General features: G+C 53.7%; 2 protein-coding genes across 2 annotated transcripts; both read right to left on the bottom strand.

Annotated features, from left to right (window-relative positions):
* Positions 1 to 894: 894 nt before the first annotated feature.
* On the bottom strand, positions 895 to 16374 carry STAMBP (STAM binding protein). The gene is made up of 10 exons (XM_075074714.1): positions 16271 to 16374; positions 13770 to 14010; positions 9103 to 9178; positions 7925 to 8020; positions 6851 to 7226; positions 6024 to 6148; positions 4580 to 4717; positions 3287 to 3399; positions 2738 to 2837; positions 895 to 2295 (listed from the first exon to the last, which is right to left on the bottom strand). Exons 2-10 carry the CDS (start codon positions 13982 to 13984, stop codon positions 2239 to 2241), a joined length of 1296 nt encoding a protein of 431 aa, XP_074930815.1. The 5' UTR covers positions 13985 to 14010; positions 16271 to 16374; the 3' UTR covers positions 895 to 2238.
* A 289-nt stretch (positions 16375 to 16663) lies between these two features.
* DUSP11 (dual specificity phosphatase 11) lies at positions 16664 to 23125 on the bottom strand. Its single transcript, XM_075074719.1, has 9 exons — positions 23008 to 23125; positions 22573 to 22648; positions 21482 to 21613; positions 20722 to 20845; positions 19534 to 19594; positions 19152 to 19198; positions 18644 to 18719; positions 18236 to 18364; positions 16664 to 17404 (listed from the first exon to the last, which is right to left on the bottom strand). The coding sequence occupies exons 1-9, from the start codon at positions 23040 to 23042 to the stop codon at positions 17140 to 17142; spliced, it is 945 nt and encodes a 314-aa protein (XP_074930820.1). The 5' UTR covers positions 23043 to 23125; the 3' UTR covers positions 16664 to 17139.
* Between the last annotated feature and the right edge of the window lie 1725 nt (positions 23126 to 24850).

Below are 24850 nucleotides of genomic sequence, written 5' to 3'. Positions count from 1 at the left end.
AAGCATGGTTTCTTTAAGGTTTAGCTCTTACCAAATTCAACCCCCCTTTTGAGCAGTTTTAAGGTATAACAATCACATCTGGTGCAGCTGGACAGACGGGGTGGTTTAGTGGGACAGAGGCAGCAGTGCCAGGATATCAGCATTCATCCCAATGCACGAACTGATGACTCAGTGACTTAAGTGAAAAAATGTGATTAAAAAGCTGCCAGCTCAGAGAGCAGGGCTGGGCATGAGGCAGCAGCTGGCGGCTGACGTGAGAAACACAGCCCTTGTGTAAGGCCGTGCTGCGAGGTATTTGAGAAATCCTCCACGAGGGTTTATCGGTCACTGGGACGACACGAACGAAGCAGTGATTTGCCACCAGCTCCTCTCTCTGGCCGGCGCTCTCTGCTCGATGCTGGGGTCAGCTCAGACCTGAGACCTTCAGGGCTGGGGAGCCAAGGTAAGTGCATTGTGCTGGTCATCACATTTGAAGGAATCGCTGCTTTGCAAGATGGACTTTTCACACCTGGTGTCCCCGCGATGCTCTGGGGGAGCCATCGGGGTGAAGAGCAGACTGCTCCATTCTGCGTAGAGCTGCGGGATGCACATCCCTACACTGAGGCTGCAAGATCCATCCCTGAGCATGGTTTAAATAAATTATGCGTGAAAGTTAGCTCCCACAGACACCCTGAAGTCCCCTTGCTTCCCCCCCATTGCTGGGGTTAGCCCGTTTCCCAAACCAACTGCAAAAGTGATGACTCCTGCGTGACAAACTGCCGCTGCCAAGGAGGTGGCTGCTGCAAATAGACACAACCCCTAAATAAATCGATTCCCTCCCCGCTCTCAGCCACACCAGACCCCTCCAACCCACTGAGTTAGCTCAAAGAAAACAAGTGGCAAAAGAAACCCAGCCAAGATAAATACAATCCATCTGTGTTAAACTGTACAGCAAAGAATTTTGTATGTAGAACTACAAGGACATGACATATAGGACATGTATGTGTGCGTGCCAGGTGGGAAGGCAACTCGAGCCGCCTTCCCCTCCCCGCACGGCCATGTGCTGATCATCACAGCATCCTGCCAGAGGATGTGGAGATGTTGTGGATCACGCTCAGCCCTTTGAGGCCAGATGCCTTCCACCTTTCAATACTGCTTCTTCCCCTTCAGCGCAGGCAGACGTGAGGGCGGAGGCTCAGCACGGATAGCGCAGGGACGGAAAACCGCTGCTTGGCGTCCAACAAGAGTAACTCAGAGGAGGTCCCCGGCTGGCGTACCACATAGCGGCGACGTCACGGGGTGCTTGTTTTTGGCAAGGACAGACTTCATGCTGCTTTGAGAAGTGCAGAGGCAATGGGGGGGTCGTGATCTTTGAGCATCGAAGCAGCACAAGCTGCTGGAGTCCCATCTCAGAGATGCGATTGCCTTGCAGAGCTTTCATGCGACAGCATCGCAGCCAAGAGTCTGAGAGCCTCCTCCACCGTACCACCAGCAACAAGCTGAACCCACACCCTTGCCAGGCAGCCCAAGGGCCAGAGTGAATCCCTCATCCAGGAAAAGGAATAAAGTAATGAGACACCCCTCCCCACTGCTGGAATGAAGCAGCTTGTGCTGCATCCAGGCACCTGCTCCCCTGAAACACTGAAATAGGGGCTCCCAAAGGAGCTTGGCTCCCTTCTTACCTCACCGGGCAAAGACCTGAGTACCAGCAAGCAGGACTTGCTCTGGCTCACTGGCAATAAGCTCTTGCACAGGGTGACAGGGGTTAGGAAGGTTTAATCTTAACCTACAGCAAATATTCATCCACTCCAGCCACCTGCACTGAGACCACAGCAACCCAGAGAGAGAGGCAAAACAAAGCAGGGGTTAATTTGGGCAAGTCCCACTTTGGAAAGCACTTGGAGAGGTTTCCACACCTCATGGTGGCAGCAAATCACGGGGAACCCCCTCCCAAGGAGCTGTTCAAGCCATATATTAGAGTATTAAACAACTGCTTCAATGTTAGTTTCTGTCTTTGAATTTCCAGTTAGCTTTTCCTCACACCTTGCACCTCAGCACAACTTTGCCAGCCCAACGCCAGGCACTGAGGTTTCACGTGCTCCCACTGAGGTCAGGGTACTGATTTCACCGCGATTACTGGGAGAGGAAGGGGAAGGATCACTACACGGTAGAAATCATCTGCTACAGGAGGAAAAAAAAAAATTCCCTAGGCCTAGAAGGAAGGTAGATGGTTTTCTGTAAACACTTAAGGTAGGAGGCCTATCGGAGGTCTATCAGGACCACATCTCTCTCGACTACTGACACGTGATTGCAGGTCTGGAAAAGAGGGGAAGAGAAAGAAGGGACAGGGGGTTATTCAAATGTTCCCACAGCTCAGGTGAGTCTCCTCTGCCTCCTGACACAACCTGCACCCAGCATCCTTAGCAGAACGGCCCTTTCTGACCGAAAACTAGTCCCCTGCCCGATGCCACACAGAGACCCTAGCGGGACACAAATACAAATCTCTGTCTCTCTCAAATACAAGCCTTTGTCGCTGCCTTGACCTGTTTCTGCAGAGAAGTGCTCTGCATTGCTCCTCCAACACTGCTAACAATTTAGAAAGCTTTTGCGTCTCTAGGAAGAGACAAGCCCCCTGCCAGGCTGACCCTTCTGTCCTGCGTCACAGCCTAGCACCTCGACACAGATATAAATTCAAGTGAAGTGTCCAGTATGCCAACTCACAGTCCTACAGCGCCCGCTGCCTCGTGGGGTGACTTACAGTGAACAGAGGGGGGTCTTTGGAGTGCGGGTGGAATCCTTTCTGCCGGCAGGAAGAGATCTCCTCCAGGCCATGCTCTGTCAGCTTGAAAAACCCCGTCCTAGAGCAAATAAACACAAGCTCTGTATAGCTCAAGCCTCTGCAGATAGAAGCACCTCCTTCTGTGCCGGAAGGAGCACAGCTGAGTGTGCTCATCTCGGGAAAGCGGAGACGCATGCTGTGGGACGCTCCTCTGCTCGGGACACACCTCTCCCCAGCTCTGTGGCTGCAGACTGGTCTCTTTTCACACGGGGGCAATCACGGCCCAGATAAGACCCCCCTGACCCAGCTCAGAAGAGCTGCTGATTCCTGCATGTTCCTCCAGCCTCTCCTGGTAAAACTTTCATTGTGTGACGTGACATTTTATTCCACACCAGGAATCCGACAGAGGAAGGGTCATGGGAAACAGCCTTTCAACACCTTCTGAAGAGGCTGGACCTCCCGCCCAACCTTTCAGTTGGGCAGCACAGGCAGAGGGAAAGGCCTTACCTACCCCACATCCATACTCACTCTTGGTATTTTGGAGAACACACAATAGCAATGGACTCTGGCAACATCATCTGGTACGAGCAGTGTGTGTGCAGGTCGACGCTGGAGAGGAAGGCTGTCTGCGTGGGGTGAGTCTGAAACACAGGGCAACATAAAAGAGAGGAAGTTACAGCAGGGTCGGAGGACTAGTCCAAAGGGACCGTGTCTGCCAAGAGAAGGTTGTAACAGAGAAGAGATGTTGCTCCTTGGACGGCACAGAGACCATGCTGTGCACTGAAAATGGTTTTGGATTGCCCCAAAACATCTTCTCCTCTTTTCCATTTGGAATAAGTACAGGAGGAGCTCTACATTTCTGGCCATATCCCACGGAATGTCACACTTTAAGGCCCAACGCTGTCCTTGCTTCCACGCGTGCGTCCCTGCAGGGCACTTCACACGTGTCTGAAGCGCAGCTACCTGTGGGGCACAGCATCACCAGGCACGTAACTTACTGCCAAGGCATTTCAGGGTATCACATTCCACCAAAGACGGCCAGGGGTTGTACGATCACAGACAACCGCCACCTTACCCAACTCCGGCTGACAGCGAGATTTCACAGCCTAACTCTTGCTGAAAGGTCTTTTCCCCTTTTGCTTGTTACATTTTTGTTGCCAAGACCAGCAGAAAGGTCAAAGGGATTCTTGAGGGTCCCTGGATGTTGCAGGGCCGTCACTGAAGAGTTAACGCCAAAAGCAGATACCCGCATGTATCAGGCACATGCAGCAGGCATTTATTTGTCAAAGCCTGCGAGGCAGCTGCTGCTTTCGAGAGATTACTCAGCAGCACCAAACATTTTGCTTGGCACCGATCCGACTGCCAAAGGCTCTGCGGGGACAGGCAGCAGGGCAGAGCTGAAGCCAGCGGAGGAATCTGGAACTGGCACATCCCACGGCAGAGCAGCACACAGCTGTCTGCAAAAAGCAGCGCTACTACGGGGACGCATCACGGGAGAGGCCCTGCGCTGACAGCAGCTCAGGATGCCCCGACAGTGCCTCTGGAGTTAGCTTTTAGCTGGAGGAAACATAAGCTTCATGCCCAATATCCTGCTCTCGAAGGGCCTGATGCTTTAGAAAGGGACCCATACTTAAAACAGGCCTGGATTTCTCCAGCAGTGTGAGTAGTGACTGGAAGGGAGAAAACCAACCGGAGGATGCTGCCTGCTCCATGCCATCTCCTCCAGTAAATTCTCCTCCGCCAGCCCTGCTCCATGCACCGCATTCCATCCTGGCTGAAAGCAAGGCCAGTTGGGAGGTGAAACAGGAATGAGAGACTCACATGGATCCAGCCTAATGTAACAAGGCCGTGCTGATCCTGGATCATGAAGAGCTCCTCCTCATTCTCCGTGTTGCAATAATCGGGGCCTCCGTACTGCTTGGGAACGATGACGTGGGTTATCGTGAACTCATTCCTCATCTGCAAGGCAGCACAGGGAGGCTGTTACCCACCGGACACCCCCCGGGCAGGAAACACTGCTGCCGCCCACTGGTGCAAAGGTAATTTCCTAAACTTTGGGAACGCGGTACTTCTGCATACATCACTCAGGGGCCCAGCCAGGGGAACAGAAGGTCTGGAAACCAGCTCACAGATGCATCTACCATCCATTTGTAGGCCACAGAAATGGTAACTGCAAATTACTGACAAAGGAATTGCAGGGTTTTCTGAGTCTGAGCACGACCCATGGCTTTCTATTTCATTTTCCCTGCTGTGCAGAGCACCCACAAGGAGCTCAGAGAAGTCCTGGACACCCACCAAAGTGAATCTCTCCACTCACTAGGAGATGATTCCTCATAATTAAATAATCACCAAGTGTCTGGAAGCAGCTGGATCGCAGGAAGTTGCTACATCAAACAACTTCATTTCAATGCAAACTTCCGCAAGCAAAGCAGCCCCAAGAAGCTCAGGGGAGACAGGCTGGAGCTGCCAATAGAAACCTGTGCACGCAAACTCTTTGGGGGAGAACTAACTGTCTCCAGCCGGTGTTTGCACAGCCTTGTCTTGGTGAGGGCCCTAGCTCACAGCTGGGACACCTCGGTCCTGCTGGTATCAAAAGGAAAAGTCTCCAGAGCTGCCTGTCACCGGCATCGCAGGAGTGCTTGAAGCAGGTACCCAGCAGAGAGCCTTCAACAGGAGAGAGGAAGCTGAGTACCCACAGGGACTTGGCGGCTGGCACCCCATCCAGTGTGAGGAAACCCTAACGTAAAAGGGAGGAAGAGGAAGGGCAGATCATCCCTCACACTCACAAAAACATCAGTGAAGCTGCACTACAGTCTTCCACAGCAAAAATTGGGTTCTCTACCATTTTCAAAGCAGAAGACTGAGGGGGGATCTCATCAATGCTTATAAATATCTGAAGGGTGGGTGTCAGGACAATGGGACTAGACTCTTTCAGTGGTGCCCATAAACAGGCCAAGGGGCAATGGGCACAAGCTGGGACACGGGAAGTTTCACCTGAACATCAGGACAAACCCCTTCCCTGTGCGGGTGCCAGAGCAGGGGCACAGGCTGCCCAGAGAGGCTGTGGGGTCCCTTCCCTGGAGACATTCACCCCCCGCCTGGACGCAGTCCTGTGCCCCTGCTCTGGGGGTGCCTGCTCCAGCAGGGGCTGGGACGGGGTGATCTCTAGAGGTCCCTTCCAATCCCTGCCAGCCTGGGATTGTGCACACATTGACAAAAGGCCCCTGTGCCACTTCCAGGGTCTTAATTAGGATTACCACCTTACCAGCTTACCGCAGAGGATCCCACAAGTCTCCACACCCCGGACTGTGTTGGCATCAGCCAGCTGGAGGAACTTCTGGCAGAGCTCCCTAGGGACGATGACCTGGCGGAGGACATCCACGCTTGCATCTGTGGGGAGAATGGCAGCACAGTGAGCAATGAGAGCTGGAGAAATACTCCCTCTGGTCAGTATCTGAAGGGACTAGACTGAGAAAATTCAGCCTGGAAGCATTAACTGCTGTAATGTCTGCCCTTACAACAGCAGACGCAGATAAATGAAGTCACTGTGATACTTCATAAAGGACACTCACTACCTCTTTCAAAACAGGGACACATAGAAAGAGAGAGACCTTCAGCAGTGTGTCAGAAAACAAGTATTTTGTTAAAGAAAATGAAACCACAAACACTTACAAAATGTAAAGTAAGAACGAGTCATTTTGAAATGTCTGAATCAGTATTTTGGAGCCATATTTGGCAGAAGAGGAGAATTTGGTCAGGAGGAGAAGTCGGTCAGCCTAGCCAGGAACTGAGCCCCAATCTCCAACAAGGATCCAGATCTAGGAAAGCCAAATAGGCTGTAGACTCTAGATCAGCAGAAAGACTGGGCTGGAGAAGCATGGGGGGCTCATTCCCAAGAGGAGACAGTTCTCCCCAGCCCTGCAAACCTTTACTGGACAACGGGGAGAACACCCAGTGATTCGGAAGGCCAAACCCCCAGAAGGCATGAAGCCATCATCAGATACTTCCAAGAGCCTCCCAGACAAATCAGCTCCTCGGCCGTGTTTGGCTCAGCCCCAGCAAGGAGAGGAGAGTGCACTGAGAGGTACTAACTGTTTTCTGTGCTCCCGAAAGTGCTAGGTTTCAAAGATCTGTCCACAACAGGAGGTTTGGATGAGACAGTCCCTGCTGATGGACTTGCAGGGTGAACTGGAGAGGCAGGAACCTTTGGGATTATATCAGTCGGAGGCTTTTCCACGCCAGGGACGAGGGGTCCATCCAAAGACTCGGGACTCGGCTCTGGCTTTCCAAATTCCTGCACTATCCTTAGACGTTCTTTCTCCAGCTCCTGTCGTCGAATCATCTCCTCGAAGGCAAGAAACTGCTCTTGCTCTGCCTGCTGCTGCTTCATCAGCGCTACCCGATTTCTCTCCTCTTCCAGCTGCTGCTGCAAAGCCAATCTGCGTGCAAATTCTTCCTCTTCCTCCTTCTGCAAGGAGAAATATGCCAAGGGACATCAGCAGACAGGGCAACACTAGCCCAAGGCAGAACAGAAGCCTATGAACTGCAGGCCCTCAGCAATCCCAGACTACTTCCAAAGGTAACCAGCAAAAACCACTTCCTGCAAGGAAGCTTCATCAGCTTGCAAAACAGAGATCTGCACTTCCGTCAGGAGAGCCAGCTCGACCAGGGCAGTAAAACTGCTACCTTACCCTCCCCTCCTCCACAGAAATATAATTCCAGGATGATTTCCCTCTACCCTATCTCCAAAATCACATTTATCCGCAGCAAATCTGACTGCAGTTTTCTGCTTTGCCCACAGAACCCCAGATCCTTGCCCATGCTGTTACCAGCTGCCTGCTGAGTTTCTGTATCGTAAGACCTAGACCTCATGTTGGGACAAAGAGAAAAAACAACCAAACAACAGTCCGAGCTCAGACTACCTCCAAGATGCACAATGAAAAGAGATGCAGGGATGCCTCTGACAAAGTCACCTACATAACAGCAGCAGAGACATGACTGGGACAGCCGGGTGCTGCAGGTGACGAGGCTGGACCCTGCAAGCTGGGGCTACCCAGACTTCAAACTTCAGAGCACCCAGGGAGCCCTGGAGACCTGCCCTCTTCCAAACCCTTTGTGGCTGAGGGTCTTCTGGGGATCACAGGCCTCCAGTCTCCTCTCACTCACCTTCTGCTCCTTGTACTTAGCATAGTCCTTGGCGTACCTCTTTAACAGCTCCTCCTTGAGCTCTTCGGCTCTGGGGAAGGCTACTTCTTTCAGTTTCTGAAGGGAGGAAACACAGTCATAAGAGTGTGATAGCCCCAAGGCAAGAAAAACAAGACCTGAACAGACACAAGAACCAACGGACATGTAGCACCCAGCGGTTACAAGCCATCCACTTGCTCATGAGGCTGGAAAGGCTGAGCAGCTCCACCACCACGTGTGGACAGGCTGCAGGCAGGCATGTTGTAGCAGGGTGGCACAGACAGCACCGCCAACAACACCGAGCGAGAGCTTAGGCAGCACTGTCCTTTGCTCTTCTGGTCAACATTGAGCAGACGAGCGGTAGCTTCTTGTGGCTGTGAGCAATCTCAAAGGATCCCCTGGCAAATCCCTCAAGGACCTTCACACTGAGCATCCATCCCCCACAGGAAAACCATGGTGTCCTTAAAAAGCAGGGAAGGACACAAGGGCGGGGGGAGCTGGGTTAGGTCCGGAGGGGTCTGTGAGGGGAAAGTGTGGGGCAGGGGGTGTCCTGGAGGGTGGTGTGGTTGGGGTGGGAAAGTGTGGGTGGGGGAGACTAGAGCAGGTTTTGGGATCTGCGGGGAGCGGTATGGGCTGTGGGAAGGTGTGGGGGCTGAGTTGGGCTCAGCTCAGCACCTTGGGGGTGGGCTTGGGGCTGGTTTTGCAGCCTTGGGATCGGGGGAGGAAGGGGGGTTGTGGCTGGGCCTCTGTGGTTTGCTTTAGAGTTGGGGTGTGGGGCTGGGCCTGGGGTGAGGGATGGGAGTGCGCTCAGGGTCCCAGCTCAGGGGCTTGGTCTTGGGGTTCAGGCCTGGGCTTGGACCGGGAATAACAAGAAACCTGGTTATGAAGGTTTCCTGTTTTCTTTAACAGGAAAGAAAAGGACACCCCAGTGCTCAACAGAAAGGAAACTGGAGAACCACAGCCAGCACAGCACAAGTGCAACAGGGTGAGAAGAACCCAAACCATAACTCCTAAGAGGTCAGGACTGCCTGGTCAAGCCAAGGCTTCTCAGCGCTTGTGTGGATGGCTTATCCCAGGGCCATGGAAACCCAAACCAAGGTCAATGACTCCAAAACACTTCTGACAGCAGCCATTAAAGACTTGGCAATATTACTACTTACTCTCACTGTCTCCCTCTTTTCAGGTATGACAGCAGTTTTGTAATCACGGTGCTGTGGCAGCTTCTCAATGAAGAGCCTGTAAACACAGGAGAGAATCTGAATCACAGCAGAAAGGGACAAACACAAGGCAGTAAGTGGCATTTTGGGGGTATGGATCATCCCCCTCCAGCACTGTCCCCTTGCCCTGTGCTCCTCACAGCGAGGACGGATATCTGCCTTTCTGCAGAAAACCCTCCATCATATAACAGCCTTCTGAGCACTTCATGGCACACAGGAGATCTCATTCAGCCCCAAGGGAGCACCTTGTACGGGAGCTTTTTCTTCCACCTGGACTTTGGAGACAATCCTCAGGGATAAACACATTTGTTTTGAACAGAAACATTAATAAGCCAGTCTAAAACACCAAGGATGCTGGCAGCGATTCAGGAAGGTCTTTGGGCACCTGCCTACACCTTTGGGAGCATCCAAGGGGATTACTGTCAAGCTCAAGGGCTTGGCTGACTCAGTGCCCACACCGTCCTTCTGTATGGGGGAACAAACAGTTTGTGCAAGAGATGGGAAAATTAACTCAGACCTTGAAAAGAGAAAACTTGCAGCTAAGCTAAAAGTAAGTTCACAAAATCCCCAGCTGCTGCAGCAGGAGCCTTTCGGCTCTGTGGCCCAGGTCAGGGCAATATTTCAGGCAGCAGGGCTATTTCTGCACAGACTTCTGGCAGGGAAATCAAGACTGAGCTCAACATCACCCCGCTCCCAGCACGACTATGAACAGGTTAATCTTTGGCTTCTCTAGAAATGGGATAACTGTTCACCCCTTCCAGGGAGCTCTGCAGGACACAGTGGTGAAGATGCAGGGAAAGAGTACTGCAAGCACTAGAACAAGGGAAAAAAGCCTGCAAACATGGGGCAATTCACTCTGGTTCAGCTCTATAAGGCTCCCCAGGCTTGAGGCATCCCTGAATTATCTCTGCAAACAAGTCCCCATTGGTGCACTAGCTGCCTGCATGCTCAGGGTGAGCTCACGGCGAGCTTACCTGGGTCTTTGTCTCCTGCAAGTGGAGCTGTGCTTGCTCTGAGCGTCCGCAAAGCATGTGGGCATAACGCAAAAAACCCTGCTCTGCTCTGTGGCTCTTTGCTACACCGCTTCAGCATCTGAAGGAGGATGCTCTCCCGCTCCTTTAGAGAGCAGCCTCGTGCCCAGGCACAAGGAGTAACGATAGTGAGGATGGGACTGTGCCCCAGGAAGCAGCACAAACAAACCAAGCAGAGCCAAGTGGCAAAAACTCGGCGGGACAGAGCAAGAATGCTCTTCACACTGAGAAGCTTCTGTGTGTGTAGTAAATAAACACAGCTGCTTCAAAACCTCAGTCCTCCGGGAAAAAGAAGGACTTTTTGCAACCCCAAATGCTCCTGGTTGCCATGGAGAGCATGAGGATGCTCTCGCCGGAGCCTGCAGGATCAGCAGAACCACGTCACAGCCCGGAGCCACGGAGAAGCTGTTGCTCCATCCGAAACACCCAGCAAGGTCCCCACTCCCGGCTGGTGGTTGCGAAGTAGGTCACTGTGTCGAGGAGACAAAGCAAGGCTGTGATCATTGCCAACAGCTAGCAGATTAAAATGGAAGGGATTAACTAAGAAGGATTAAGAGCAGATGCTGGCCTGGGGAGGACGGAAAAACCAGGAGAGACAGCTGGGTTTCCACAAGTCAGGAAGGGGGGAAAAAGTGGGCAGCAGGATGAGAGGAGGACTCAGGCAGCCAGAGGAAAACTCTGGGGCAAGACCAGGCAGTGGCAGGCTGGGGATTGAGGCAGAGGAAGGGTAGGAACAGTTCATGTTCCCTATCAACAACCCAGCTGAGGCTTGGCAAGACTGAAACCTGCGGCTCCCATCACCAGGAGGTTTGGGCTTGACCTCCGCCTGCTCCCGAGTCCACTATGAGCAGCAGCTGTTTGGCACCAAGCAGCCACATCACAGGCTATTTTTAAGCACTGCTACAGCACGCACGCCAAGCCGGCGTCTCTCGAGTCCCTTGCAACACCCCATGCAAACCCCTGGAACCAATCCTAGCTGCTCACAGCCACGCAGGCAAACCAGGAGCCCAAACACCACAGAAAATTCATGTCTCATTTTTTTTCTTTCTTATTTGGCTCTAGCAAAACCAAACCTAGTGTGCCTGATGGCAATTCAAGCAAAACATCCACTCAGATCAATGCAGAAGCAGCTGTTCAAGAAGACAAGCAAGTAGATGTCTTACAAGGTGACAAGACATGTGTGTTAGAAGTCAAGCCTGGTTATTCTTAGAGGTTACCCAGCCCTCCTCATGGGGGGCAGAGGGTACGAGCTTCTTTTCCACACAGGAAACAGAGGTGCTGTGCAGCCAAAGGACCTGCATGACATTGAGCAGGTGGCCAGGGGCCAAGCAGGGAACTGCCTTCCTGTGCAGATCTGTCTTGAGATTACCCCATGTCTAGACAGGACTGCCTCAAAACCAATGACTCTCCAAATCGGGCATCACAACACAGATCTCCTCATGTAATTCAGGCCTTAAGATCAGCCTTGGGGAGGGCTGTGTAGGGAAATACAGAGAAATCCAGCTTCCTAAAGCCACACCACCACACCTTGCTCCCAAGGACGATGCGCTCACGCCCACCAAACACACCAAGCTAAGTGCCTCTCATGTACTTCTCAGGGCTGGAGTTCTCCCTTCCCGAAGGTGCAGCCTGATGCTGAAAGCGCCTGCGCTAGGCCACACTGGCAGGTAGGTAGCAGGGCTCTGAGAAAGGACAGCCACAGCACTGCCTGCAGATGTGGCTGACGCACCAGGGGAAGAATTCAGATCCCATTTCTAGAAAGGGGAGAGCAGAGCAAGTCCTGTGAGAGGCTCCAATTACCAGAGCCCCACTCTTGCCTTCTGGATCACACCCCTGGGGAAGAACATCCAGAAAACACTTCTTCAAGCCTACTGCTTGAGCTACAGCTTCACATCTTCATTTAAAGAAATGAGATAGTGACTAAGTTCAGATCTTCGGACAATCCAGGCAGAAGTTCGTATTCAGCCCTGGAGAAATCACACCACTGAGGGAAAGTTTTCTCGCCTTCCTGGCAGCCCAGCAGCCAGGCTAACGTAAATGCCATGAGCTTTTGAAAGCTGCTGGAGGGAAAACATGCCAGCACCCAGCATTGATATAATGAAACAGCAAAGGTGCTTTTAGTTCATTTGTTTAGTTAAAGAGTTTCTCCTTCAGCCACAGCTACATAACCAGCCTGGAAACCTTCCCGAGGGTTTTACACTTCCCAGCTCCCTGTGCAGCCTCCCAGGGCACTCGCTACGATGCCCATAAAAGCTCAGGAAGTGCAAGGCAGGAAGAGAAGCTAATCAGAGAAAAATGTGTTAGGTTTAAGGGGCAGGAATCCTGCCCACAGGGGCAGAGAGAGAAAACGCCCACAGAGGTGCCAACCGCATTCTGGATAAGCGGGTAGTGTGGGCACAGCAGAGACCACAGCAGAGCAGCACCGGGCGAAAGCAGGAGGGATCAGGCTTCTGGCCAAAAAATACCCTTCAGGAACAGGACACACTGTGCCATTGGGATATCTCCTGAGGATCAGTTTTCAGCCCTTTAAACACCGACAGGCACAGCTAGAGAGGCACGTTTGTTCTGCTCATGCTCTGGGCTGCTGCACGACCCAGACCTGACACCACGTCGCTGCGTCAGCACAGCGTACGCGCCACCTCGGCAGGCAGTGAGGCTTCAGACCCAAGATGGCTCATTTCTGGCTGGCCGCAGAGATAACTGCAAGAATATGGGGCTCTGCACTTGTCTACACAGAATGTAGATACTGCAGCTGGAGACCCAGCAGCTGAAACACCAAACACGGTGTTGACTGGGTTTACATACGATTTGGGGCTTTCTAGAACGATGCTTAGTACCCAAGAAACTCACCAGTTGATTGGGATCAGGTTCTTTGGACTCAGAACTCTTCCCCACTTCCCTCCTGAGGAAGGAATTGTGTGTTTGGGAGGGGGGCATTATATTCTGAGACGTAAAACTAAACCTACAACTGGCCCCTGCACCTGAAGGAGGAACTCTCTGCACTGTTAAGGGGTGTAGTAACTTCAGTGTAAAGCAGGCTTCTCCTCCGAAGCCGGCTTGTTAGGGAAACCACCAACCAGCCTAGATCCCTTCCAGGTAGAAACTGGATACCGAGATCCTTGACCACAGACCCTTGCCAATCCATATGATGTCATGGCCAACCTAGCGACCACCGAAACCAATCTAGCCACTCTGCAGTGATAAAACACCAGGAAGCTTTGATCTACCAGGAATGAAAACCTCCCTCCTGCTGACAGGAGTCTCCACTACCAGAGGGACAGAGGAATATATGACCAGCCTGGTTTCAAAGAGAAGTTTTACAAACCTCCTGCAAAATGGTAAGCGGCATTTGTGGGCTTGTGCCTCACACCTTTACAACACCTCCTGGTCAGTCTAACCAGCTGTATCCTCACCTCTGCAGTAACCAAAGTTCAAAAGGAGCAGAGCACTGTACAGAACCCAGTTCTTCCAGCTCAGCAAGGCCTCATGGTGTTTAGACACGCTCAAAATACGCAACACCAACCCACAACCCCTCGTACTGACATGGGTTACTTGCAAACGAAGCAACGCTGCTCTTACGTGATGTATTTGTTGTACAAAATAAAGGCGTGCTCGATATTGCCTTCCTCCGAGTAAACGGTCGCCATGCGGAGGATTTCCACTCCGGAGCGGTAGTAGCGTCGCGGTGGGACATCCTCGTTCACTTCCACGGCACTTCCCACCTGGATCAGTCTTCGGACTCGCTCCTCTGGCGGGAGGCTGATGTCGGCGTAGTCGGGCATAACAACACACATCAAAGCTGCCGTGAGGCTGACAAACCCTGCGGTGGGAGGAAAGACAAGTGCATCAAAACCAGCGTAAACCAGGTAACTCATCCAGTTTTCTTGGGACTGTCTTTCCTCGATAGAAATCATCCCCCCTCAGCAGAAAAGCGTTTAATGCATGGGCCAAGTTAGAGCCTGAGGGAGGAATTTAGCAGAAGCCCAGCTCTTTTTGGGCACAGTGCTTGGATATTTACCTTTATGACCTGAAAGGCAGCCACAAATTCAAGATCAATCCTTGGCAATTGATTTCAAGCTAGGGTTTGACCCACCCAAATCCTACCCAAAGTAGCGCTTCCTTCTCAATCGTCTCTCCACACAACAAAACTGGTGCCGGTCACCACTTTGGGGAGAGTTGGCCAAAGCGTTTCAATCATACTCAAGCAGAAGTGGCTTTACATGGGGTTTCAACACTACAGCGTTCACTGTTTTGCTTACACAGCAGTGAGAAGAGGATGGAGCTGAAAGCCATCCTTCCAGCCACTGCTGCTCAGCGGATCTGTCCCTGCCCAACAAGCTCGATCCCAAATTGCTCTCGCCCAGGCACAGTCGCAATCCCTCTTCTTCCCCCATGCTGCGGGAGGCACACCCGCCACCCCAGGAATGCACCTTGACCTGATCTGTGCCTCTGCCTCCTGCCTGGCTCCAACAAACCCCTTCTCGCCCACAAGCCCACAGCACGAGCCAATAAATTCAAAGCTAAGGGAGCGCTGAGACTGTTTAAGGGACAGCGAGCCCAGAAACTCTCTGCAATGATCTTCCCCTACAGCAAAAGCAGTTTTCCCCTGGAAAAGCCAGGGGACAAGCGTAAAGGGTTAAACTCCCTATGAAATCAGAGCACTGAATCCAGAGCGCTTTGCAAGCCTTCCAGCAAAGCAACTGCCACACGCCGACGTCAGGATTTACTGTGGCTCCTTCCTAAACGGGAGAAAGGTCCTGAGCTGAGCTAAGCACTGCCTGAGGATCCTGAGTGGTGGAGGAGTTGCCTTTCTGGGGTTAGCTGGGAGTAGAAGCCCCTTTTTAAGGCAGACAGGCCCATGTTTCTCGGCTCACGTCCTGGAGGGACCTCCACAAGCCTCTTGCCCTAAATAAGGCTGTGGGATTCGGTCCTGCCAGAGGCTGCCGTGTTGAAGCACTCACTTATGGGGTGTGACAGAGCCACAGCTCAGAGCAGGCATCAGCTTCTCCTCCTTGCTGGTGCTTCTGCTGGGGGGTGGGTTCAGTTGCTCCTCTGAGCCTCTCAACCACCTCCCCAACCCAAAGCCCCCCTGCCAACTTCCACAGTCCTCCTCCCCAAAGACAGGACACCACTCACACACTGTAACTCTCGGTGCCCCCAACCCAGAGCTCCCCCTCTAATTCCCACAGTGCCTCTCAAGATAAAGAAAGTGCCCAAACCACCCCCCACCCCAATCTGCTAGCCCCTGAACTACACACCCCCCCAGCAATTACCCACCAAAACAGAGGAAGCCCCTCTGGCCCCAAATCAAAGCCCCACAGCCCTTCCCCTGCAACGGAGAGTAAAGGACCCCCCCTGGCCTGCCTGGCTCTCCCAGAACAAAGGTGCAACAAAGCTGGGGAAGGGTCTGGAGAACAAATCTAATGAGGAGTGGCTGAGGGAGCTGGGGGGGGTTTAGCCTGGAGAAGAGGAGGCTGAGGGGAGACCTTCTCGCTCTCTGCAGCTGCCTGAGAGGGGCTGGAGTGAGGGGGGGGCTGGTCTCTGCTCCCAAGTCACCGGTGACAGGACGAGAGAAAACAGCCTCAGGCTGCATCAGGGGAGGGTTAGATTGGATATGAGAGAAAATGTCTTCCCTGCAAGAGCGGTCAGGCCCTGGCACAGGCTGCCCAGAGAGGTGGGGGAGTCACCATTCCTGGGGGGGGTTCAAAAACGTGTAGACGTGGCACTTGGGGACATTGTTCAGGAGGCCTGGGGGGGTTGGGTTGGGAGTTGGACTTGATGATCCTTGAGGTCTTTTCCAACCGTAATGATTCCATGAACAGCCCCCCCTGCTCTTCCCCTCTAAAAAAGAGACTCCCCGAACAAAAGCCCCCACGACCTCCCCCCCTCCCAGCGAGGGGAGCCCCCAGCCGACCCCCCCTTCCTGAGGGGAGGGATACCCGCAGCCGGAGCCCTCCTGACCGGAGCCGCACGAAGCCCACGCCGATACGACACACCCCGTTCGCCGGGGTCCCCCGCCCGCGCCGCCCCCCTCGCCCGGGCCCCCCGCAGCAGCCCCAGTGCCCGGGTCAGGCCCTCACCTGCCGCCGGGACGGCGCCACCACCCCTCGGCGCTTCCGGGTTGTTGCCCAAAGGCCAACTGCACCCCCACGCCTCCCTTTAAGCAGCCAATCAGGAACCGCCGCCGCATCCGGGCATTCCGTACCCACCTCCCACTTCCGCCGGGCCGAACGCCCGCTTCCTTTCTCTTAACAGAAAGCCGGGCATGGCGACACCTGAGACGTGCCCCTGACCCTTAAAGGGTCAGCTCCCGCCCCGGCTGTACGGCACCGCCCCACGCCGAAAACACCCGTTCTCACCCCAAAACCTGAGTCCACCAGCCAAGAACCCTCCGGCTCGGGTGAGGGCCGAAGCGCGGAGCTGCAGGGCCTGTCAGGCCCATGCAGGGGAAATAACTGCTCCACAGCCAGGGCTCGAGATTTACGCGCCACAGAAATTTACTTTAGCAAAAGTGGGTGAAAAGGGGAAAAAAAAAAAAAAATTTCAGGCCGAATCCTATTTCTTTCTATGTATTGAGGAAATTAATAAGCCCTTTCTGTTGAAGGCTAAAGGATGTTGTTCCTGAGGATGTTTCTTTAAGGTAATTCCAGCTCTGTTTGGGTCTGTGTTTATTCTCCGCATCCCTCAAGGAGCGGAGCTACAACTCCGGTACAGCATAGGATTAAAAAATTTCTGTGATATTTGTAAAAAGTACCAAGGGAGGAGGCGGGAAAGAAAAAAATGTTTTTTAAAAAATTGCTGCGTTAAGATTAAGAACACCTGCGCTTGCAGTTCCCAGCTGCTGGTGGAGGTTACACAGCCGCTCGTTCAAGCAGTGACACACCCATCTTGGAGCTCCTCCAGGGTGAAGATGCAGCCCTGGACAGGCTTTCACTGTGTACAACGTTCCCTACGCCGTCACAACGGGTTTCCTACGCCGGCGCCTGCGTTTCCTGGCTGCTTGCCTTTCCTGGGGCGGGCAGAGCTCGGGGCTTGGGGCGGGGAAGTGCAGTCCATTGCACCGCTTGTTAGCGGGCAACGAAACCTGAGAGTTCCTCTCTGCCAAACTGCACGGCCGCCTTTGCTCCACCACTGCATGCTTGTGCGCCAGCTCCTGGTGCGGCACCTGTGCCTTGGCGCTTCGCTTGTGGCTCTTCTTGGCGCTGCCGGATTTTCTGGAAGAAAATTCAGGAGTCAGTACCAGGAGAAGTCATGGTCCTGTTCAGCCTCTCAGTACGTGGAGCCCAAAAGGGCTGGTTGTGCCCCTCTGGGTTTACCTGCTCTGTTTTGTTTCAACCTGAAATATGCAACACCCAGGAAGAACGCCCAGCTAGAAGCTTATTCCCTACACGCTGATTTCTCACAATAAGGGAATATTTCAGCAGGAAACATGAAGAGCGGGGCTGAATGAGCCACTGCTCTGCCAGAGGCAGCCACTGGCTACCACATACCTGCTTCTGAGACAGTTTCAGAGCTCCCCCACAGCTAGGAGCTGCCAGAGATCATCTCCCATCTAGGCTGCATGCCCCAGGTAAGGGGAAGCTTTTTATCTGCATTCACTGTTCCCCTGCCACCCCTGCTGAGACAGGAGCAGCCTAGGAACAGAACACTCTCAGGGAAGAACTGCCTCACTTGGCACCCAACTCAAAGTCCTCTTGTCCCCAGAATCTCTTAGACAGCTTGAGAACTTTTCAGCCCCACTGGGAACTAGCACCAACACTGTCACCTATGTTATTCCACATCTACAGGCACAAGTGTGGTATCCAGAGGCCAAGAGCTCTGCTGCTGCAGACACAAGGAACACTCCCATGTTGATACGCAGGCTCTAGACAAGTTTCAGGGAGATGTTTTTCCCCACTGCGGAGCCAGGAAGGCAACAGGTGCTCGCTTGTGTGAGCTGCAGCTTGTAAAAACCCAAGTTTCAGTTTCTTAAAAATGAGAAAGCAGCAATTTTTATTCCATCTGCTCAGCTGTACAGCACGCAGAGGCAAGAAGCTAAAACCTACCTGCGCTTGGCTAAGGGGGCTTGGTTTGAACAATGCGGCTGGTGATTGGCCATCTGCTTTTTAGTGTTTGGTGTAGCGCCGGCTTTTTCTCTGAAGAGGCCTGAGCCCAAATTCTTTAGTCTGCAGTTCCTTAAAAAGAATTCTGTGTGTCTTGACTGTGTCCACCAACCATTCACCAAGTGATCACAACAGGTCTTTTACACTTAAAAACCCCACCCTTTTGCTCCCCAAAAAAGGGAAGGGCAGCAGGCCCGTGGAGATCTTTAAACCAAGGTCTCCCAACCACCCACCTTCCTCCTTAGCCGCTGGCCCATTCTACCTCCCCTCCCAGGAGCTAGTCACGTTTAACATCTGTTGCTTGACAGCAGCTCTCCCTGGGCATATGCACTTGTACACAAGATGACTTACTTTTTTACAGATCTCTTCTGAAGATCTTGGATATAGTTGGTTCTCTCTATAGGATGGCCTCGAGCCTTGTTGAACACTGGAAAGAGACACATTTGAGTTAAAACAATGGTCTGTGCAAGTCACCTTTGGGGCTGCAGAGCACTTAAACCATTTAACCCCTTCAACCAATACTTCCACACTCAGGTCACACAGTGTGATCCCAGACCCAGGCAGACGTGCAGGCAGAGCTGCAGCGCGGCACTATCCCACCACTGCTCAGCACCCCTCAGGTTCACTTAACCCTGCTTAGCTCCACAGGTGGGCCAGAAACTTAATTCCTTCTTTCCAATCGCTCTGCAGAACCCCAACAACCTCTCCTCTTCCAGCTCCCATTCTACATGACAGGAAAACACACATACAGCTAAAACACAGCTACCTCCCTGCAGTAGCCCAAACCTTTTGACCATCTAAAAACATAAGCCCACGATAAAACACTTTTGCATTCGAACAAGGAGATACACATACATACACTCTATCGCAGTATTTGGCTCCATGCCTTCAACATCAATCAGGTACCTGAAGAGATCAGCAAGAGAGCTCTAATTACACAATCATCTATGGAAACGTTGACAGGTTAGTAATGATTCAAACAGAAAGAATAACTGGGAAGTTTTTACGGCTTCTATTTATACACCAGACTGCAATATCAGTGTTTTGTCTGCTGAAGTTAGGGGACTCTTTTTTATCCCTGACAACAACCTTCTTGGAGTTGAAAAGCTTTAAATCCTTGCAAGTCTGGGATCACGCAGGTCACTTGACTCTTGTTTTACTGGTGCGATGCTATTTCCTCCCAGAGCAACAAGAAGCTGGCAATGCCACCACTTAACTCAGTTTGGCTCAGGACAACTCACCTACAAACCAGGTAGCCAGTTCTGTTTAAGCCATGTGTGCAATGAACTCCGATGAGTTTATCTGTAACACGGAATAATCAGGTTATATTTAAGAGCTCTTGCTCCAAAACCCAACCAGAACAAGCCCATTTGCATCCGTCCTCCAACAGTGACGCCAGCGTAAACAGAAGCGACCGCACAACAACATCACCGTATTTACGTCTAATTAGCCACACTGATTCAGCTCTTTAGTTCATTTAATTCTGTGAGCTCATCTGCATGGTGACACAGCTCCCTGCAGGGAAGATTTATTTGAAAGCTCCACAAAAAGAGCCATCCCACATTTCCCGAGCACTAACAGCTTGCTGCTTACACTGCTACCAAAAAGCTATCAGTGTTTATAGCCAGTCTAGAGATGCAGCCCCGGGGGGCATCGAGCCCTGCATCGCAGCCGGGCGAGGGGGGGGATCGTCCTGCTCTGCTCCGCGCTGGGGCAGCCTCACCTCGAGCGCTGTGGGCAGTGTTGGGCGCCACAGGACATTGAGGGTATAAAGCTACTGGAGAGTGTCCAGAGGAGGCCGCGGAGTCGGGGAAGGGTTTAGAGGGGAAACCGTACGAGGAGCGGCTGAAGTCCCTGGGTTTGTTCAGCTGGAGCAGAGGAGGCCGAGGGCAGCCCTCATGGCGCTCTGCAGCTCCCGCCCAAGGGGAGGAGGAGGGGCAGGGCTGGTCTCTGCTCTCTGGTGACCAACGCCAGGGGCCGAGGGAACGGCAGGGAGATGTGCCAGGGGAGGGTTAGGCTGGGCATTAGGGAAAGGTTCTTCCCCCCGAGGGTGGTGGAGCCCTGGCACAGGCTCCCCAGGGATGCATCATGGCACCAGCCTGGTGATGTTCAGCAAGTGCTTGGACAAGGCCCTCAGAGACACGGTGTGAATTTAGGGTGTCCTGTGCAGGGACAGGAGCTGGACTTGATGGTCCTTGTGGGTCCCTTCCTGCTCAGGACATTCTGTGATTCAACTAAAACTCAACTCACTGCCAAATTAGCAGAAAGCCAACATGAATTCCTTTATCACAACAAACCTATCTCATTGCCTTGACATTCACATGCCAAGAGAAGGAAAAGAAGTTCACGCTGTTCATTAAAACATCACTGGCTTCCAAGTCTGCAGTGCCCATCCCGACAACAGCAACATAAAGGAAATCCACACTTACCGTTGTCTTTGTTGTCTCTCAAAAACTTTTTTACAACGCATTTGAACTGAAAAATGGTGTGCTTGTTTGGTATTTCATGTCCCATTGTCAAGATCTTTGAGTAGCAGAGTGTGGCTGGAAGCTCCTACAAGAAAGAAAATCAATAATTTTCAGAAAAAGCACAAGGATTTTTATCAATTAGAGAACCAGACCATAAGCCAGAAGAAGCTGAGCTTTTCAACTAAGCCCAGATGAGCAGCAACGCACTTTTAAGAAAGAAAACTTCTCCTTTACCCCCTTGACAGCCCCCCCCTTTTCCTTTTCCCCATGACATAACACCAATATGCCAGAGCGCCTGTTTGCATTTTTATTTCTCATGCCTTCGCTCTTTCCTCCCTGGGGAAGATGATGCATACGCAGAGCATGGAACACCTCTCCAAGCAGGTATCCACACATTTCATACCACGAGCCAAAGCTGGTTGCAATCAGCTCTTCACTCAGGACAGCGTATAAAAACCAGCTTTAGGGTATCACAAAGCTTGTGCTGGTTGGTACAAAGAGGATCTGCACAATGGCGGCTGAAGACCCCAAGCCTGTACTCGATCAAGGACAAAGACCCCATCCCAATGGGCCTGTGATGCTTTAACTCATCCCCCTGCCAGAGGATGTGAGTGCCTCACACTCTTTAAAGTGATCTTCTTGCAAGAAACATCTTCCACTTTATCAGCAACATTAGGGCTTTCACAGAGCTTCTCTCCCCAGCAGTAGGACCAAGACTGACCTCTGGCCCGTAGTAGCGAGTTGTGTATGTCAGGTCAATGATCAGGCCCAGCTCTTCCTTCTGCTCTTTGATTTTCTTAATGAGATCACGAGGTGAAAATCTCTCCTCTGGAGGAAGGTTTCGATCAAAGCTCTGAGTGGAAATAACGTTCAAGAGCAGACATTAAACTCAGGCACATTGTGACTTGCAGGAAGAGGTTCATGCTCCAGAACCTCCCAATGATCATCCCTTCAAAGACAAAGATGCAGGCAATGAGCAAAGGCAGATGCAGATGGACACACAGGTCACACTGAGTCAAGCCAGAACACACTCAGGCCCTCACTGCTTTCGGACTCTTCAGCTGAGGGTTTCCAGGAGTGACTGAAGGCTTTATACAGTGGCAGAACACTACAGAGTGACAAACACGCCCAGATAGAAACTGATATTTTCATTTGGTGAAAGCTATAAAATAGGCCTTCAGCTCAAATGGGGGTGAACAAACCGCACTGCTCCCTACCACGAGCTCTGCAACCCCCATGGACACAACCCAGCGTTTGTTTTAGGTATAACTACTGTGCTCAATGCCCTCCAGAGCAGAACTTGCCCCAGCACAGAGCAGCAGGGTCCTCCAGGCACAGCTGGGTGGGCAGCGGTGCCGCCACACCAACCACTCACAGCCTCCACTCCCGAAATTCGTCTCTGGCACCACGTTCATCGGACTGCACAGTCTCCAGGCACCCGGCAGCGCCGGCAGGGGCTGCCCACAGCACCCCTCCTGCCCTAACAGAGCCAGCCCATGCCGACCTCCAGCCCATGCAGACCTCCTTGTATCCAGGGTGCCTGGGCAGTGCTGCCGGCACCCAGAAAGCTGCCAACAACCCCCAAAAGCCGTTCCTGCTCACCCCCACGGTGTGAACGCCACCACGATCCCATCGCATGCTCTGACCAGCAAACAGTACTGTGCTCCTCTCTCCCCCAGGTTATAAACCACTTACCTATAGATGCTATTTCTCATTTTTTTGCGTAATTCACTCATTGATTCTCTGCAAAGCAGCACTTTCCCGCAGCCACTTTCCACCCCAAATGGTCTCAGGGTGTCGGCAGACACTCACCTTCCTCAGGGGGACCTTGAACGCGATGAAGCGGGTGCCCGGCATCCTCCTGCCCAGCGGGAGGTAGTTGGTCCACCTAAACCCCGCAGCACCGAGGCGTTAAACCACTGACCTGGGGACCCAGCCCTGTGCTCCCCTCCGTCCCTGGGGCCCTCAAACCCCCACCAGGCCAGGGACCCTCAACCCCGGACCCGGGGACCCTCAATCCACCCCCCGCCGCGCGACGCCCCCCAGGCTTTAAGCCACGGCTCCCGCTGCCCAGGCCCTGCCATACGCTAAACATAACGGGCCAGCGCTGCCGGTGCCAGGGCCCGGCCGGGCCCCGCGGCTCCCGGCTGCAGCAGCGGGGCTCCCGCAGCGGCCCGGGGGAGCCCCCGGTCGGGCCCCCGGCCGGAAGGAGCGGCGGGGCGGGGGAAGGCGGGCGGACGCGCTCACCGCTGCGGGACGCGGGAAGCCCCTCGGCCCACCATGATGGCGACGGCGGCGGCAGCCGGCCCGACCGACAGCGCTTCCGCCGCCGTGACCCCGCGCGCACCGCCCACGCCACGCCGAGACCCTGCCCCCAGAGTGGAGGCCACGCCCTCACGCGAGGCCACGCCCCTCGCCCGGCGGCGGCTGGAGCTGTGGCGCCGCCCGGCGGTGAGCGGCGGGTACCACGGGCCCGGCACCGCCGTCTCCGCCCGCCCGGTACCGCCATCTCCGCCCCAGTACCGCCAACCCCATCACCGCCCTAGTACCACCATCCCCATCACCGCCCCAGTACCACCATTACCATCACCGCCCCAGTACCGCCATCCCCATCCCCGCCCTAGTACCACCATCCCCATCACTGCCCCAGTACCACCATTACCATCACTGCCCCAGTATCTCCATCACCATCACCACCACCGCCCCAGTACCGCCAATCACCATCACCACCATCATGCCCCAGTACCGCCATTGCCACCACCGCCCCAGTACCACCATCAGCACCACTGCCCTGGTACCACCATCACCACCCCAGTACCACCATCCCCATCTCTGCCCCAGTACCACCATTACCATCACTGCCCCAGTACCACCATCCCCATCACTGCCCCAGTACCATCATTAGCAGCACTGCCCCAGTACTGCCATCCCCATCACCGCCCCAGTACCACCATTACCATCACTGCCCCAGTACCACCATCACCATCACCACCATCATGCCCCAGTACCACCATTGCCACCACCACCCCAGTACCACCATCAGCACCACTGCCCTGGTACCACCATCACCGCCCCAGTACCAGCATCTCTACCCCATCCTGGTACTGACATCCCCAGTATCACCACTCCCAGCACCAGCATCCCCTATCCCAAAGAGTAACCCCCACCTGGAGACCCCCACAAAGGGCCACCTCACGGGCTCCCCATCGTGGCCACACAGTACGGGAGGGTTCAGCTGCAGTTGGGAGCAGCAGGTGCCCCTTGGGGCAGAGAGAGGGAGGACAAAAGCAACCCAGAAGCACCCCAAACCCCCCCCATCCCCACCACCGGGTCAGGATGGGGCAGCACATGCACATCGGCATTGTCCCACCCCTTCCCCTCCGGCACGAAAATCACCTCCCCCAAAAATATCACCGGTGGGATGGGAAATTGTTGGCATGGGAAACCATCATGGGGATGGGAGACCATGGTGGGGGTGGGAAATCATCACTGCATCACCGTCACCGCCCTAGTACCAGTGGGAGCGGCTGGAGCTCCTCTGCCATAGGCAAACACTTATACATATATATATATATATATATATATGCACCGTGCATGTAATCGCTCGCCAGATTCCATGCTTTCCTGCCCCTGGGAGTTTTGTCCTGGGATGAGGACTCAGCCAAGCCAGAGCAGGATTTTCCAGTCCGTGGCATCTCACCCCTGAGAGGGTGGTGGGGAGCAGCACCCTGTGCCCAGCCTGGAAACATGCTGCCAGCATCTCCAGCTGGGAGAAAAGCCCCTTTTCCAGAGGGAGGAAAACCACAGGGATTAGCATCAATGCTGGGAGGACGGAGGCGTCAGCAGCCAGTGGCAAGGAAGGGCCGGCTCGACTCGCCTGGCCGAGCAGGGGGCCGAGCTCTCGGGGTGCCCTGCGGCCATCTGGGCGCATGGGGGCTGCTCCCCCCGCACCAGGGAAATCAGGTTGAACTTCCCTCATTTCCAGCCAACCCTGTAATTAGTGCTTGGCCCATGCTGGTGAGCAGGATCTGGCCCTGGGAAGGAGCCTGGGCAGCCTCGGGGTGTGAGGCAGGGACCAGCTGAGCCCAGA

The sequence above is a fragment of the Phalacrocorax aristotelis genome, chromosome 24 (genome assembly GCF_949628215.1).
Source record: "Phalacrocorax aristotelis chromosome 24, bGulAri2.1, whole genome shotgun sequence".
NCBI classification, from domain to species: Eukaryota; Metazoa; Chordata; class Aves; order Suliformes; family Phalacrocoracidae; genus Phalacrocorax; species Phalacrocorax aristotelis.
This window is presented reverse-complemented; position numbering and strand designations above follow the sequence as displayed.